Source organism: Phacochoerus africanus, chromosome 15, assembly GCF_016906955.1.
Source record: "Phacochoerus africanus isolate WHEZ1 chromosome 15, ROS_Pafr_v1, whole genome shotgun sequence".
NCBI classification, from domain to species: Eukaryota; Metazoa; Chordata; class Mammalia; order Artiodactyla; family Suidae; genus Phacochoerus; species Phacochoerus africanus.
The window spans coordinates 76,546,553-76,562,608 of record NC_062558.1 but is presented as its reverse complement, the minus strand read 5'-3'; the positions used below and the strand labels follow the sequence as shown (position 1 = coordinate 76,562,608).

General features: G+C 39.9%; 1 protein-coding gene across 1 annotated transcript in view; it reads right to left on the bottom strand.

Moving 5' to 3' along the window:
• MCU (mitochondrial calcium uniporter) overlaps positions 1-16,056 on the bottom strand; it is a 193,918-nt gene continuing 177,862 nt past the window's right edge. The window contains exons 5-8 of the mRNA XM_047759565.1: positions 8,476-8,636; positions 6,958-7,161; positions 3,882-3,998; positions 1-1,974 (exon numbers count right to left, since the gene is read on the bottom strand). Of these exons, the coding sequence (XP_047615521.1) occupies positions 1,897-1,974; positions 3,882-3,998; positions 6,958-7,161; positions 8,476-8,636 (560 nt within the window). The 3' untranslated portion in view covers positions 1-1,896. The remainder of the gene's footprint in view (positions 1,975-3,881; positions 3,999-6,957; positions 7,162-8,475; positions 8,637-16,056) is intronic.

Sequence of the window (16,056 nt, the reverse complement as noted above, 5' to 3'; positions counted from 1 at the left end):
TTCAAAAATTGAATAAGTATTTATTGTTCCAGAAGGTACATTGCTTTTTATACATATTTCATAAATGATACAGGATTTTACACATGTTCAGTATTTTGCTATTTTGTTTAAAGGACTTTTCTCCATGTCCTCCCCTCCCCCTTGCCTCCCACACCCTGCAAGAATTTGCTCATTGCATTGTACTGTTTCTTCTTAAAAACCCTGCGTACAAACAGGATAAATGGTTTAAAAATAATTCGCACAACTTAACAGAAATAAATGAGGGAAGGGGGTTGAACGGACCGGGGGCGGGCGGGGAAGGAAGTGGGAGGAGGGACGGGAAGTGGAGACATGCATCCTTTCATTCCGTCATGCCAGTGGAAGGGGTGGTGGCAGGAGCAGCAGCAGCAATCCTGGCTGACCTTCGACCTCTGCAAGGCACCTGGAGTCTGGGTTTGTCATTTAAAGTGTTTCTCTTCATACACAAGGATCCCAAAGGAGGAAGAAAAAGAGAAAGAAACCCCTTGCCATGACGAAGAGGGATGACTCATGTGAAAGAAAACAGCCAATCAATCAGCTGTGTGGCAAGCCCTATCATCCTCTCCAGCCTGCCCCCACAGTAGTCAAAAACAGGATATTAGAACAGATTCCCTTGACTCTTCAAATGTTGATGGCATCTGGAGTTACGGTAGAAAATATTCTGATGGAGTATAAGATTAACCGTTCTTTCTCTCAATTCAAGATAAGAAAAAATAGGGTGAAGAGGGTAAGCTGAAAGAAGCCATAGAAATGTATTCTGGTATAAAGATAAATTGCACCCTTTGAGATCCACACACTTGACTTACAACTACTGAGGTCGTGGGGGTGGGAGGGCTCACAAACAGTGTGCAAGTGTGTGTGTCCTGCGAGACTAGCAAGGCCTCCAGACAAGGCAGTGCCATCTGGCTGGCCTGGAATGCTGTCACACAAGCAGATTAACAGCAGTGAAGTTATTCTGGTTCTGAAAATGGCTACAGAGCCATGATTTTTAGCCAATTTGTAAACCTTATATCTTCCTGATTTGGTAATACAGCTGAACACTCCCTCGCTGGCTTGAGCTGTGGAGGGAGGGGGGAGTATCAACGGGATAGTTAAATAAAGGAGGGAAATTTGTCCTCCTCTTAAAGATTAATTAGTAAAAAACAACAAAACAAAACAACCCATGCAGTGTTGCCAATGATTTCTAGGTACTGATCCAGAGCACTGGAATATATAGACATTTAAGAAGGTATTAAGGGATAATCCAAAGTGTCAATTATCAAACAGCCATAAGTTGGTTCCAATTATCATATGGATAAAATTAGTGTAACAACACGTGTGGGTGGTCAAGAAAAGGGGCACAAATGGGAGAGATTCCTGGTAACTTTGCAGAGACTGGGTCCAATCTAAAATAAATGCTAATGACATGGGCTCAGACTCTGTTTGCCACCACATATCTCAAGGATTTGCTTTTCTGGTATATTTAGTTACTCCTATGTCAAAAATAAGAAAAGTTAAATTGAAAAAAAATTAGAGCTGAGTCGGGTGCTGGTGTGTTACTGTTTTGCTGACCCTGCAAAGAAGATGCAAGAAACAAACACGCCCAGCATCATTTTCTCTTTGTGAATTTCTCAACTATATAATGCATCATTTTCATCCAGAAACTGAGATGCTCGATTAAGATAATACTAAGCCCTTTGAGCTTATATTCCACAAACCCTGATCCTCAGATTTTAACATCCTTTTCTTTCCTAAGATCCTTTGTGTTTTGTTTTTTAATTAAAGGTAAAAACTCTGAACCCCGACATGGCTCCCAGCTTCCACCTGCAATGCTTTAATAAAAAGGCCATAGTTAGAAACAGGTGTTCTTTCTGTCGGGATTCAGAGGCTCTTTGCAGATCAATCTTTTTCGCCAATTTGTCGGAGGGGCAGATGTACTTGTAATGGGTCTCTCAGTCTCTTCAGGTCCATTTCTGCCTAAAATAGAAACAAAAGGTGAGAAAAACTGGCTAGTGAAGCTTTCAGTGATATTACTGTCTCCTGAGAAAAGGAAATCGTCTTTCCTGCATCACTTTGAGTCCAAGAGATCTTCTCTATCACCCTCAAAATAAGAGTGCCGCAGGCAAAGGGCTTTAAACAAACAGGACAGCAAAGGAGGACAGAAATGGAAGTGTATCCCAGCAGTTTCAGCTGTCAACAGAACCTCCAGAAAAGGCTCTGCAATTGACAGGGCAGGACTCAGGGTCCCTGAGTCAGGAATGTGGGAGCATCTGATGCACTTTGATGGCATTTCTCCAGGGAGAAGCCCTTCCACACACTTCTGCCTGGAGCCAGAATTTAAATTTATGCTGCTCACGACTTGAGTTCTCTATCTAGTGGTTAAGTTTTTCACCAGTCAGTCATTTTTAAAACAGGGATGTGCAGTCAAACTGCAGCACTTTCAAAACTCACACTTGTTTGGGTTCACCCTTGAGGTGCTGGATTAAAAGGCTTAGGGTGGGGCTGAAGCATCTGTATTTTTAATAGCTCCAGGGATGAGTCTGATGCATTCCCTCCAGTTGAGAACTACCATAGTGAGCAACAAAAGATTAGGTTTCACTTAGGCCAACGCAGGAAGATGGATTGAGCCTATTCAAAGTACAACTTCATCACCAAAAAGGGACGGAGAAGGTCCAGAGAAAAGCAATTAAATATTAAAGAGAATGGGAGGGCTTCTAGAGTCTTTAAGAAATCTCTCAAGTCATAAAAGATTGCAGAGAAGAGAGCTAAGGATTTCTTCACCAAAAAGACATCAGAATGAGGGGGAGGCACATTCAGAAATCTGAAATAGGTAGCAACGAAAAATAAAATAGCGATCTTTTAAAAAAAAATTTTCTAGCTCAATAATCTCTGACCTGTACCAGGCAAAGATTTCTAGTCATCTCTCTCTGACCTGGATTTTATTTTTGTTTCACTGCTACCACACATTTTGGGTGAGAGATCTTTGGGTCTATTACTGTAGAAAGATTTTAAAAAAGAGAGAAAACTCTAAAGAAACAAAATGAAAAAAGTAAAAATAAGTCTAAAAATTTTAATATGCTAGTGTTAACAGGAGAGGTATGACCCATCATCTTTCTTTCTTTCTTTTTTTTTTTTTGTCTTTTTAGGGCTGAACCTGTAGCACATGGAGGTTCCCAGGTAGGGGTTTAATCGGAGCTGTAGCTGCTAGCCTACACCACAGCCACAGCCACACCAGATCCGAGCTGCATCTGTGACCTACACCACAGCTCACAGCAATGTCAGATCTTTAACCCACTGAGCGAGGCCATGGATCGAACCTGAGTCCTCATGGATGCTAGTCAGATTCATTTCCACTGAGCCACAACGGGAACTCTGATCCATCATCTTTCTACACTGTGTTATAAAACTTTCTAGAGAGGCATCCATCCTAAAATAGCCGTTTTTATCAACCAAGGAATGATTTACATAGGAAGAAGAGGACTGGATGGTTCTTTCCGAGGGTGCACATTTAAGTGCTGTGATTATAGCTGCTGCTTCTGCTGATACCACACAAGATTGGGCTGGGATTTACTTTCTTTTCTTCTTCTTTTTTTTTTTTTTTTTTTGGCTTTTTGCTATTTCTTTGGGCCACTCCCGCGGCATATGGAGGTTCCCAGGCTAGGGGTCAAATCGGAGCTGTAGCCACCGGCCTATGCCAGAGCCACAGCAACACGGGATCCGAGCCGCGTCTGCAACCTACACCACAGCTCACGGCAACGCCGGATCGTTAACCCACTGAGCAAGGGCAGGGACCGAACCCGCAACCTCATGGTTCCTAGTCGGATTCGTTAACCACTGCGCCACGACGGGAACTCCGGATTTACTTTCATTTTTGGAAAACTTACCTGAGCAATTGCATCTTTGAGTTGATTGTATTTCTCAAGGTCAAAACGTGACTTTTTGGCTCCTTTATGGAAAAATAGTAAGTATTGTCTGTCTCTGGCTTCTGGATAAACATATTCCTACAAAAATAAAGGAGGAGAAATTAAATTGTTAGTCCTTAGCACACTATCTTCACAAGTAAGCATTTACTGTTGGTTAGATTCAATACACAGGAGCACATATAAAGATATACCACTGACATGTACTGTGTTAAATATATCTTTTTTTTTTGTCTTTTGTCTTAGAGCCACACCCGCAGCATATGGAGGTTCCCAGGCTAGGGGTCCAATCAGAGCTGTAGCCGCCAGCCTATGCCACGACCACAGCCAACACCAGATCCTTAACCCACTGAGCAAGGCCAGGGATGGAACCCGCAACCTCATGGTTCCTAGTTGGATTCGCTAACCACCGAGCCACGACAGGAACTCCTGAAACTTTCTATTTTCATTTTATTTGGTTAATGTTTTCCTGTTCATAAAATTGTTTACTCCTGCTATTTTGCGACTTGTCACTTGGGGGCAGCAAAAATGTTTAGGAATCATAGAAGTACAGCATTTAAATAGGACAGATAGGCTATTAAAGATATAAGGCACTGTATTAGGCATGGTAAGGAAATAAAAAATGAAAAATAAAAATCAAACCCTGAAAGCCTTGCCTCATAAGATATAATAGACTAGTAAAAGGGAAAAGACGTTGAACATGAATAATTACAATACAAGATGGCACAATGTGCTAGAGAAATTCAGAAGAGGGAGATCAAAGTTGGCTGTAGGGGAGTGATCAAAAGTTCATGAAAGATAAACATTTAAATAAACCTTGAAATATAACAGGTATAGATCAACAGGGAAAACCTTCCCAGTTAATAGAATGATATGAAATATGGAATCAAGTGTGGAAGACTCGGAGCATTTGGGGGAAATAAAGACTACATTAAAAAAAAAGAAAAGAAAAAGGAATTTCCATGGTGGCTCAGCAGAAACAAATCTGACGAGCATCCATGAGGACACAGATTTGATCCCTGGCCTCACTCAGTGGGTTAATGATCTGGTGTTGCTGTGAGCTGTGGTGCAGATCAAAGGCAAGGCTCAGATCCTGGGTTGCAGTGGCTGTGGTGTAGGCCTGTAGCTACAGTTTTGATTTGACCCCAGCTTGGGAACCTCCATATGCCGCGGAATAAAAAGAAAAAAGACAAAAAAAAAAGACAAAGAAAAGACTATATACAGTCGACCCTTGAGCAATGTGGGCTTAAACTGCACAGGTCCACTTTCAGGCAGATTTTTTTCCATAGTAGATACTACAGCACTACATGATCCTCAGTTGGGTGAATCCCCGGATTCAGAACCATGGATATGGAAAAAATGTGGATACAGATGAACCATGGAAATGAAGGGCCAACCTAAGTTTTAGATGAAAATTTTTTTTTCTTTTTCTTTTCAGAGGGTTCATGCCCCAACCCCCGCTGTTCAAGGGTCAACTGTAATTTGATGTGTTTAAAATACTTAGTACATACACATTTGGAAAAGGCAGCAACCAGTTAGGAATATCAGGCTATGGAGTCTGTACTTCTATCAATAAGAAGAACCCATTAAAGATAGAGAGGGAGAGGAAGAGGGTGAGAAACACAGACAGATAGACAGATATATATTGCGAGCTTCATCCAGAGCTGTGACTAGGGAAGGCTGATCTGGCTGTCAGTTCTGTTCATGTGGAGTGAAGAGTATCAGGTAGACATGGTACCAAGTGCTAGAGACTCTGGGCAAACAATAACAGGACACAAATGGTTCACTGTCTCTCTTCTCCACAGACATACTGGAAGGTTCAGGAAGGTTAAATAACATCTTGGGCTTTCATTCTCCACCCCCCCCCCCAAATAGGCTTATAATGATTGGTCTAACAAAAACAGAAACAAAATGCCTATGTTCAACAGCGGACATACAAAAATATAGGAGAAGCAATATTCTTCTTTCTGATACTTAAGAAAATGGAGAAGGTTTCTCATGTCTCAGCTATTTCAAATGATATTTTTTTTTTCTTTTTACAGCCGTACCTGGAAGTTCCTTGACTAGGGGTGGAATTGGAGCTGCAGCTGTGGCCTGTGCCACAGCAACACCAGCTCCAAGCTGCATCTGTGACCAATGCTGCAACTTATGGCAATGCCGGATTCTTATCCCACTAAGTGAGGCCAGGGATCGAACCTGCATCCTCACAGAGACAACGTCAGGTCCTTAACCTGCCGAGCCACAATGGGAACTCCTCGAATGATTTTTACTCAAGGGAGCTTGGCTCTGTGGTTGTATCATACATGGTGATAATAAGTGACAATAAATCCCTCATACTTCTTAAAGTGACACTATGGATTCCCAAGCTACTAAAAAAAAAACAAAACAAACAATAGCACCAGCAATAAAAATTGGTTCTAGAAGCTGATATTAATATATGAGCCTTGGTTGATAAAGAATGGAACAGTGATTAGATATCTAATTTTCACCTTTCTTCCATGAGGTAAAAACAACAATAGCAAACAATTATACTCTTAACATATTTAGAAGCAGCCCAGAGTTTAGTTTAACTACCTGATTAGTTATCACCAACTCTCCATTCCAAACATTCAGTAAAAAGCAAGATTCTTGGGACTATCCCATTGGAATGCTAAATTAATTACAAAGTATATAAAAAGCCAAGCAAACTGAGCTGAATGAGTCATCCTATGGCTGACCACTCCTCTCCTTTGCCTTCTTATTCTGTATCTTACTGTAATATTTTTATGAATTTAATGGTTTACATGGCTCTCTTAACAGTCTGTTTGCTCGATAGGGGGCCAAAGCCAAGTCTTATGTCTCCATCTCTAGCACCTAGAATAGTGCCTGATATGTAACTGGCATGCATGTGCATGTGCAACTATGTGTGTATGTGTATAAAAGATAAATGAGTACTTAAAGGGACCTGGCCTTAGAAAGACTATGAGAGAAAAAAGAACAACTTTGACAACCAACATTTCACTACTATCTGATATAAAGTTACTTGAAGAGGAATTCTTACCTGGCGTGTCATTACAAAATATGCATACATTGCCATGGCACTTCCATAAGTGATGAAGTAGGTGACTGGCTCCATGATGTCCCAGGAATATTCCCACCAGGTAAGCCGGGCCAAGATGCCAAACTGTGTGGCCATGTAGGCAAGTCCACCCCATAGCACCAAAGTGGTCCTCTTCTCAGCTTTTCTGCTAATCTCAATTCGTACCTATAGGGCACAGTATTGGTCAATTGTAAGGCATTTTGACATACAGCCAATTTTATTTTATATTATTTTAAAATTTTTTGCTTTTTGGGCCGCACCTGCGGCATATGGAACTAGAGCTGCCGGCCTCACTTCAGCCACAGCAATGAAGGATCCAAGCCGCATCTGCGACCTACACCACAACTCACAGCAACGTCTGATCCCTGACCTGCTGAGCAAGGCCAGGGATTGAACCCACATCCTCATGGATACTAGTTGGATTCGTGTCTGCTGTGCCACCATGGGAACTCCGATACAGAGCCAATCTTAAACTGTTTTATGTTTACTAAAGAAACAGATTTCATAATCAAGATAAAAGTTGGTCTCAATTCTAGTGGAACACAGTTTATCTTCCTAAATGGTATCTATACGTTTCACTGAATACTTTATAGGAATAAACCTTTTTTGGACACTTGTGTTTTATGTTTCACCATAGAAGCTGCTGAAAATATGTGAAACAATGGGAGTGAATAAGTTAGTTTCAACAGGTCTTTATTCAACCACAAAATTACTGTTTCTGAAAGAAGGAAATGAAAACACACTGATGTTCTCTCACTGTAGCATACAAGATTCAATCTGTCATCAATTTTTATTCAAAAGGTCTACCATGGGGCAAAACAGCATAGTGAGTCAGAGCACGGACTATGGATTCAGAATGGCTAAGTTTAGGGTCCAATTTGCAAATCACCATAATTTCATTCATCAGTTATTCTGAGGATTAAATAGGAGAATATGGGTAAAATACTCAGGACAAGTCCTGGCACATAGTAAATATTCAATAAAGGATAGATAGTAATTAGTTATAGCTTGTGCATTAAAAAAATTCTTTACATTTTGAAAACACCAAATTTAAATCTCATACCCCTGCACAACAGCTCTTCAAATTTAATTTATCACTTTTCTTTTTTCCTTTTTTTGTCTTTTTAGAGCAGCACCCTCAGCATATGGAAATTCACAGGCCAGGGGTTGAATCGGAGTGTAGCTGCCAGCCTACACTACGGCCACAGCAATGTAGGATCTGAGCTGTATCTGGGACCTATACCACAGCTCACAGCAACGGCGGATCCTTAACCCACTGAATGAGACCAGGGATTGAACTTGTGTCCTCATGGATACTAGTCGAGTTTGTTACTGCTGAGCCACTACAGGAACTCCTATCAAAACATTTCTAATGACTGACACAACTCAACCACATAAAACTTGGAGGGGGAGAAAAAAGCAAACACATATGCTCTGGGAAAAATACTGGTAGAGAAAGTCTGAAATTTGAATTTGCACCTTTTCCAGGGGCGCCAGTTGTTCTTTGAGATCTTCTAATCTTTCGATGAGCTCTCTCTCCTTGTTTAACTGGTGCTGCTCAATGCACAGCGTGGTGTATAGCTGCTGGACCAGTGTCTTTACATCGTTCAGTGTTGCTGCATTTTCATGGCTTAAGAGGTCTGAAAGAAAAGGATTACATTAAAAAAACAAACAAACAAACAAAAAGTATGCCTTAAATCAAGAGTTGCTATTCCAGGGTTGCTTAGCCAGTGATAATAGCAAGGCAGAGTCATCCACTCATCCACTATAGGGAATCCCACCTTCAATGCTGAGCCAAAGGAAAAGAACAGTTCTTTTTTAAAAAGGAGGAGTCTATAAATCCTAGAAACTTAAGTTCTTATTTGGGCAACCGAAAGTTTGAAGCCAACATCCACCATTTTATTCTTGGAATTCTAAATGCTACAAATGAGTTTATGAGTAATAATAATCTTTATTAGACAAAAAAACGAAAGGTTTAGAATTAATCTAATTATTATCATGCTTATTCAAATACTGATCTATAATTGATCTGTGATCTTGCCATTTTAATTGGTCATTTTTTCCCTTTAGTAATGAACAACTGAGGAAAAAAAATATAGCATTTCAAATGTGCAAATACAAAGGTATAACTAAAAATACCATTATCCTAATAATATAAGCCCCATACACCTTCCTCCTAGCATCCAAGTTTTATTTGTTCCCATTGGGCAAAGGCAGAACAGCTGCATGGGTGTCAATACTAAGCTCAAAAGGGCATGAAGTTCTGAGAATGACTGAAAAGGAAAAAGAGTAAATAATTCTTTGATTCAATATCCTCTTCTCTGAGTAGCATATGTTTCCAGAAATCTAAAAATTATGTTTTGAGAATTTAATACAAAGTCAGCTGGTCTCAGCTGCCAAAGAATTTTTTAAAAAGCACCAGAAGTAAAGCTTTTGTTTTCGAATCCTGTTAGTCTTAACTGTGACATTTTGTTAGCTACAGTAGGTCAAACTTCTTCTAAATCAAAATAAGCCACAGTCAGAATTAGTCATGTGTATATTTCAAATATCCCTCAAGGATGTCCTTTAGTACAGTTATCACAGAAATTCAATCAATAAAAAAATTCAAAGAAGGGGAGCACATTGGATTAGAGAAGAGCTGATATAGTAAAATGGGATATAGCATCTAGCATAGTATCTTGCATGCTTCAATGAATGTGTGCTGCATTAATGGGAAAAGATAAAAGTAAGAACACTCGGAGTTCTAGAAGTTGTCAATGTCAACAGGGTCTGCTTTGCACTAAAATTGCAGCTCACATTCACACACAGTTCTACGCTTTCCAAAGTTACGAAAAGAGAAAACTGCACTCTAGAATGTCACAGCAAAGTGGAAGAGTCCATGCCTCCTGTTCCCCAGGCCGGGAATTGAGTTTTGATGTTTCTACTGTATCAATATTAATATTCTTCCCGTAATTTCAGTACTCTCTCAAAAAGACAATTCTTTAGGTAGGTGTAAATTATCTATGGTTAACAAAATCCTCTCACATATATTATCTCATATTTGACCTCATGGCACCATGGGTAAGCTTGGTGCCTGCAACTTATAAATGTGGAATTTGAGACCTAGAAAGATAATATTAACAAACATTTTTGTATGAGGTACTGATCTATTCACTACAGAAGGAAAAAAAAATCAAATGTGAGGTGGTTCCTCTCTTTAATGAGGTCTAATCATGATATTCACAGAGTTGCAGAGCTAGCATGGAGTGGGAAAAGATCTTCTGACTGGTAGGCCAATGACTTTTCTATTCTAGCCCTTTCTTTTTCCATTTCCATTTTCAACACCATAATTACACTGTATTTGCTTAGAAATCCAAGGAGGGAGAAGGGGAGGGATGAAGGGAGGAAATAAGGAAGGAAGCAAGTAGGCAAGCAAACTAAATAGGCTCTCTCCTCTTCCTTTTCCTAATGAAGCATGAATACATTAATGATTAAATAGGTATGAATAATCGCAACCAGCAAGTCTATGAAATCTGAAACCAGGCTTGGCTTTTATTTTACAAAAAGTAAGTTTCTGGAGTTCCCACTGTAGCACAGTGGGTTAAGGATCTGGCATTGCCTCTGTGGCAGCTCGAACTGCACCTATGGCTCAGATTTGATCCCTGGCTTGGGAAATTCCATACACCGCAGGTGCAGTAAAAAAAAAGTAAATTTCTGGAGTTCCCGTCGTGGCGCAGTGGTTAACGAATCCGACTAGGAACCATGAGGTTGCGGGTTCGGTCCCTGCCCTTGCTCAGTGGGTTAACGATCCGGCGTTGCCGTGAGCAGTGGTGTAGGTTGCAGACGCGGCTCGGATCCCGCGTTGCTGTGGCTCTGGTGTAGGCCGGTGGCTACAGCTGCGATTCGACCCCTAGCCTGGGAACCTCCATATGCCGTGGGAGCGGCCCAAGAAATAGCAACAACAACAACAACAACAACAAAGAGACAAAAAAAGACAAAAAAAAAGTAAATTTCTATTAGAAGATCATTCACACTAAGGACTCATTAGTTTAAAAATTAACATGCATATTATAGGTTCTGTTTCACAGAAAGTTTATTTTTTATATCAACCTTTTTTTTTGGTCTTTTGTCTTTTTAGGGCCGTACCCACGGCATATGGAGGTTCCCAGGCTAGGGGTCTAATCAGAGCTGTTGCTGCCTGCCTACGCCAGAGCCACAGCAACGCCAGACCCGAGCTAGGTCTGGGACCTACACCAGAGCTCATGGCAACGCCGGACCCTTAACCTGCTGAGCGAGGCCAAGTTTGAACCCACCACCTCATGGTTCCTAGTCGGATTCGTTTCTGCTGCACCAAGACGGAAACTCCAAAATCAATCTTTTTTTAATGGCTTCTTTTCTGTTTTATGTCATAGGTAGATATTTCTCACTCCAAGGTTGTAAAAATATTTCTTCTGATTTTTTTCATGATTTTAAATCTTTTTTTTTCCTTCTTTAAAATTTAAGTTTTTGATCCACATGCACTTTGACACACAGCACCTTCACTTCTAGGTATTTTTCCTATACATACACTCATATGCTTTCTAAGTGACACACATTCAAGACTATTCAATGCTGCACTATATACTACAGCAAAAAATGAGAACAACATCAAAGCCCATTGATAAATTATAAAATATGCAGTTAAGTGAATGGTGACACACATTCATACAATGTAATAAACAGCAGCTGTGGGAACGACTGAGGCATTCTTTATGTACTAGTATGTTAAGATCTTTCGAATACACTATTAGGTAAGAAAAGCAGTTTGGTGGTTTTATACCTTGTCATCTAGCTTAATTGGAATTGTCTTTCCCAAAATATCCCAAGTTCCCCAAAATTCCCTGTATGGAATTAGAGTTAACCAAAAGAAGAATTTGAGTGAGAATTTGGAAGGTAGAAATGAAGGAGAAGCCATGATGCTCTGAGGGTTGTTGTTAGTAGTAGAGATAGATGCGGCAGTGTCTGGCGATGCCAGCGTGTGCCTGCTCCCCCCTGCTCTGCATCCAGCTCTTTCTTCTCAACTGCCGCCTGGGATGATTAGCAGCAAATCCACACCCACAACCAGATGCAGCCTTCCAGAGCTGTGCTCTCCAAGAGTAACTGCTTGCCATAAGTGGCTATTTAAATTTAAATTAATTACAATGAAATCAAGTTTAAAATTCAGTTTCTCAATCACACAAGCCACATTTCAGGTGCTCAACAGGCACATGTGACTGATGGCTACCATACTGGACAGTGCAGAAATGGAATATTTTCATCATCACAGAAATTTCTATTTGATAAAACTGTCCTAGGGATTTCTCTGTCAGCCCTCGTTTTTGCTAATTCTCCTTATCCTAAGAGTTGGATGCATCTGAGTTTTCAGGTTCCCTGGAAAGCTTTGATTCATCCATATGTGTTGTCACTTCAAAATTAGTAACTTTTCTCTGATTTTCTGAAGTTCCCCCTTGCCTTTTTTTTTTCTTTTTTTGGCTGCTCTTATGGTATGTGGAGGTTCCCAGGCCAGGGATCGAACCCAAGCCACAGCAGTGACAATGCTGGTTCCTTAACCGCTAGGCCACCAGGTAACTCCCCAAGGTTCTCTTTTTACTCTTACTTCTTTTTTTTTTTTTTTTTTTTTTTTTTGCTTTTTAGGGCCACTCCCTCGGCATATAGAGGTTCCCAGGCTAGGGGTCTAATAGGAGCTCCAGCTGCTGGCCTACACCATGGCCACAGCAACGCAGGATCTAAGCCGAGTTTGCAACCTACACCACAGCTCACAGCAACCCCAGATCCTTAACCCACTGAGCGAGGCCAGGGATCGAACCTGGGACCTCAAAGTTCCTAGTCAGATTTGTTTCTGCTTTGCCACGACGGAAACTCCTAGACTCTTATTTCTTTACCTTCATCTACAACTGCACAAAGCCTTACTCCTATAGTAAATCTTTTGTGCCAGATTTTTCACATGGTTCTGCCTCCCCAATTGAATCCTGTATGATACGGTATTATTTGCATTAAAAGGCAAAAAAGATTATGCTTTCACATTTGTTTATGCATGCACTGACTATCTCTAATAGGAAACACAAGAAGCTAAAAACAGTGCTTGCTGCTACGAAAAGAAATGGTTGCTGTGAAAGAGAGATGAGAAAAAATTTTCCCATACATTCTTTGACGTTGTGAATGTATTATCTATTCAAAACAAATAAAATTTAATGTGCTCCAACATACCTTCAAATGGCAATGAAAAGGCTATAAAATGATAATTCATAGGATATCAAACTCACAGATGTCCAATTCTAGACCTGGCTGAACACAGAGTTGTTACTTTCTGATCAGGCTTCCATAAAGCCCTGGAAAACTCAAGGGACTCAGCTTTATTAGATTTTCTTGACAGAGAGAATATGCTTCCAGGGTATTATCATGGTGGAGGAAAAGTGCAACCTCAAACCTTTGACCCTGAAAAAGCTGTCCACATTATTTGGAGGTGAAATTATAGGGAGGGAGAAGGTAAATTTGCCAACGGCCTAACAAAACACTTCTGGATGATTCTGGTATGATTCACTAAAAATGCAATTAAGATATTAATGTGTCTGCACATACCAACAATGCTAGGATAGTAAGATATACAAAGATGGGGAGATGTGCTAAAATAATGGGGATTAAAAAGTCTTTTCAGCTACTACAGTGGTTTGGGAAGAACTCTGGCTATTTGAGTCTCTGATAAGGTATTTGTTATTGTTGGCATTTGGTTTGTCCATTCAACCTTCTCTCTCAATTATTTACATCATTAAGAGAGAAGCAAAGTCCCTCAATATACTCTGGATGGATAAATAGAGAAAAGGGCTTACTGGAGCCAATCAAAATGATCCTCCTTAGCACAAAAATGTTCAATTGCCAGTGATACAGGCTATATTCTTTTCCTCCCCAAGATGAAGAGGAAGGCAGTTAATTATTGCTTTAACATGGACTGGGATAAAAGGCTTTTTGTGCTCCCTTTCCACACTCTTCCTTCCATTCTAGATTAGATTAGGATTTTAAACCATCTAATTGCTAAAATAGTTATCCCTCTTATCCTGCAGTGATCAGAGGGGAATCCAATCATAATAGCTATGATAACCAAAAGAATTCAATAGAACTTGCAACTAGCCTTGCTGCTATGACCTGACCCCTTGTTCCATTTCAGTTTTTTCTTGCCTCTTCCCTCCAAATTAGGTTAAGTACAAATGTTGTCAGTCCTTGAGGTATCTGTAATACTTATGACTGCCAATCTCACATTAACATCAAATGTGGCCACATTAGATCATATACGAATAAACTCTCTAACCTCAGTGCCTGGTGAAGTGTGTGAACCTAAGGTTTACTGGTGTACTACATTCATAGATCATTTTTAGTTCTAAATGCTATCTGACCACAAGGAAAAGAAAAATAGGAGAGAAAAGGTAAAATTGAAGGTGGGGGTAAGGAATGAGTAGAAAAAAATTGTGTCAAAACTTAAAAAACTATTCTGGAAAAGTTTTCCTTCATCAACTATTTTAACTTTTATTAATCAAAAGCAGATTTGTTCCAACTGCTCTACACATACATAAAATCCTAGTGTTCTTCTGATTATCTAACACCCAAAACCTAGTGCCTTCGATTTCTTTTCTCCATTTAGAATTTTCACTAAAAACAGTTACAATGTGGGGAAGAGAAATATGCTTACTCATCTGGATGATTAGTATCCTCTCAAATACAGAAATTCAAGTGTTCTCTTACTCAACGGAGCTGAAAAAGTGTGGTGACGGAGATGCCAGCAATATCTTCCTCAAACAGGGAGAGGAAGATAATATGTGGAAACAAAATGAAAACCTATCTTATATTTTATCCAAAACAAATAAGTTTTTTTGTTTGTTTGTCTTTTTAGGGCCGCTTCCGTGGCATATGGAGGTTCCCAGGCTAGGGGCAGAATCAGAGCTGCACTCGCGTCTGCAACCTACACCACAGTCTATGGCAACCTGGATCCTTAACCCACTAAGCAAGGCCAGGGATGGAACCTGCAACCCCATGGTTACTAGTTGGGTTCGTTAACCACTGAGCCACGACGGGAACTCCAAAAAAGATTTTCTTTACTATGTTTTAAGTTGAGTGAAAAGTATTTATGAACTTCAACCCTTTATTATTTAAGATTCTGTGAGGAACAGTATACAATGACATAATCTCTCATTGGCTAATAATAACAGAGCTGAGAGAGCTTTGATGTCTGAATTTAAATATTAAAGTGGTCTTTTAAAGTTCTATACTAAAGCTTCAATTCAGCTTACCAAATTTCACATTTCATTTTACAATGATCACATGAATTAGAGCCTTTTAACCTTTACACACCTTACATTCTAATTGACTTCTAGGGAAGGTAGACAGATACCCCACAGTTCTGAGACATAGATAAGCAAAGAGTTGTAAGGCTGTCAAATTAATTACCAGAGAATCAAATATAATTTTTTTCCTTTTCAGTTTCTACCTTTATATTCCTTGAGAATAGCCCTATTTAAAAAACTAAAACAGAAACTCACCTTAGGGCAAAGGACACATGTAGACTGAAAGTGAAGGGATGGGAAAAGATATTTCATGTCAATGGACAAGACATTCCTTTTTTTTTTTTTGTCTTTTTGCCTTTTTCTAGGGCCGAACTCACGGCATATGGAGGTTCCCAGGCTAAGGCTCTGATCAGAGCTGTAGCTGCCAGCCTACACCAGAGCTACACAGCAACTCGGGATATGAGCTATGTCTGCAACCTACACCACAGCTCATGGCAACATTGGATCCTTAACCCACTGAGCGAGGCCAGGGTTCGAACCCGAAACCTCATGGTTCCTAGTCAGATTCGTTAACCACTGAGCCATGACGGGAACTCCCATGACATTTCTGTTTTAAAAAGACAGTATTAGATAAGATAGTTGGAATTATTCATTGATTAAAATACCTCTAGATTTGGCAACATAATAGATGAAAGTTCATATCTTTACTTTCCTATACATTTTATATAATAATATATTAGTCAACTTTTAACATTTTACTAATGCAGTA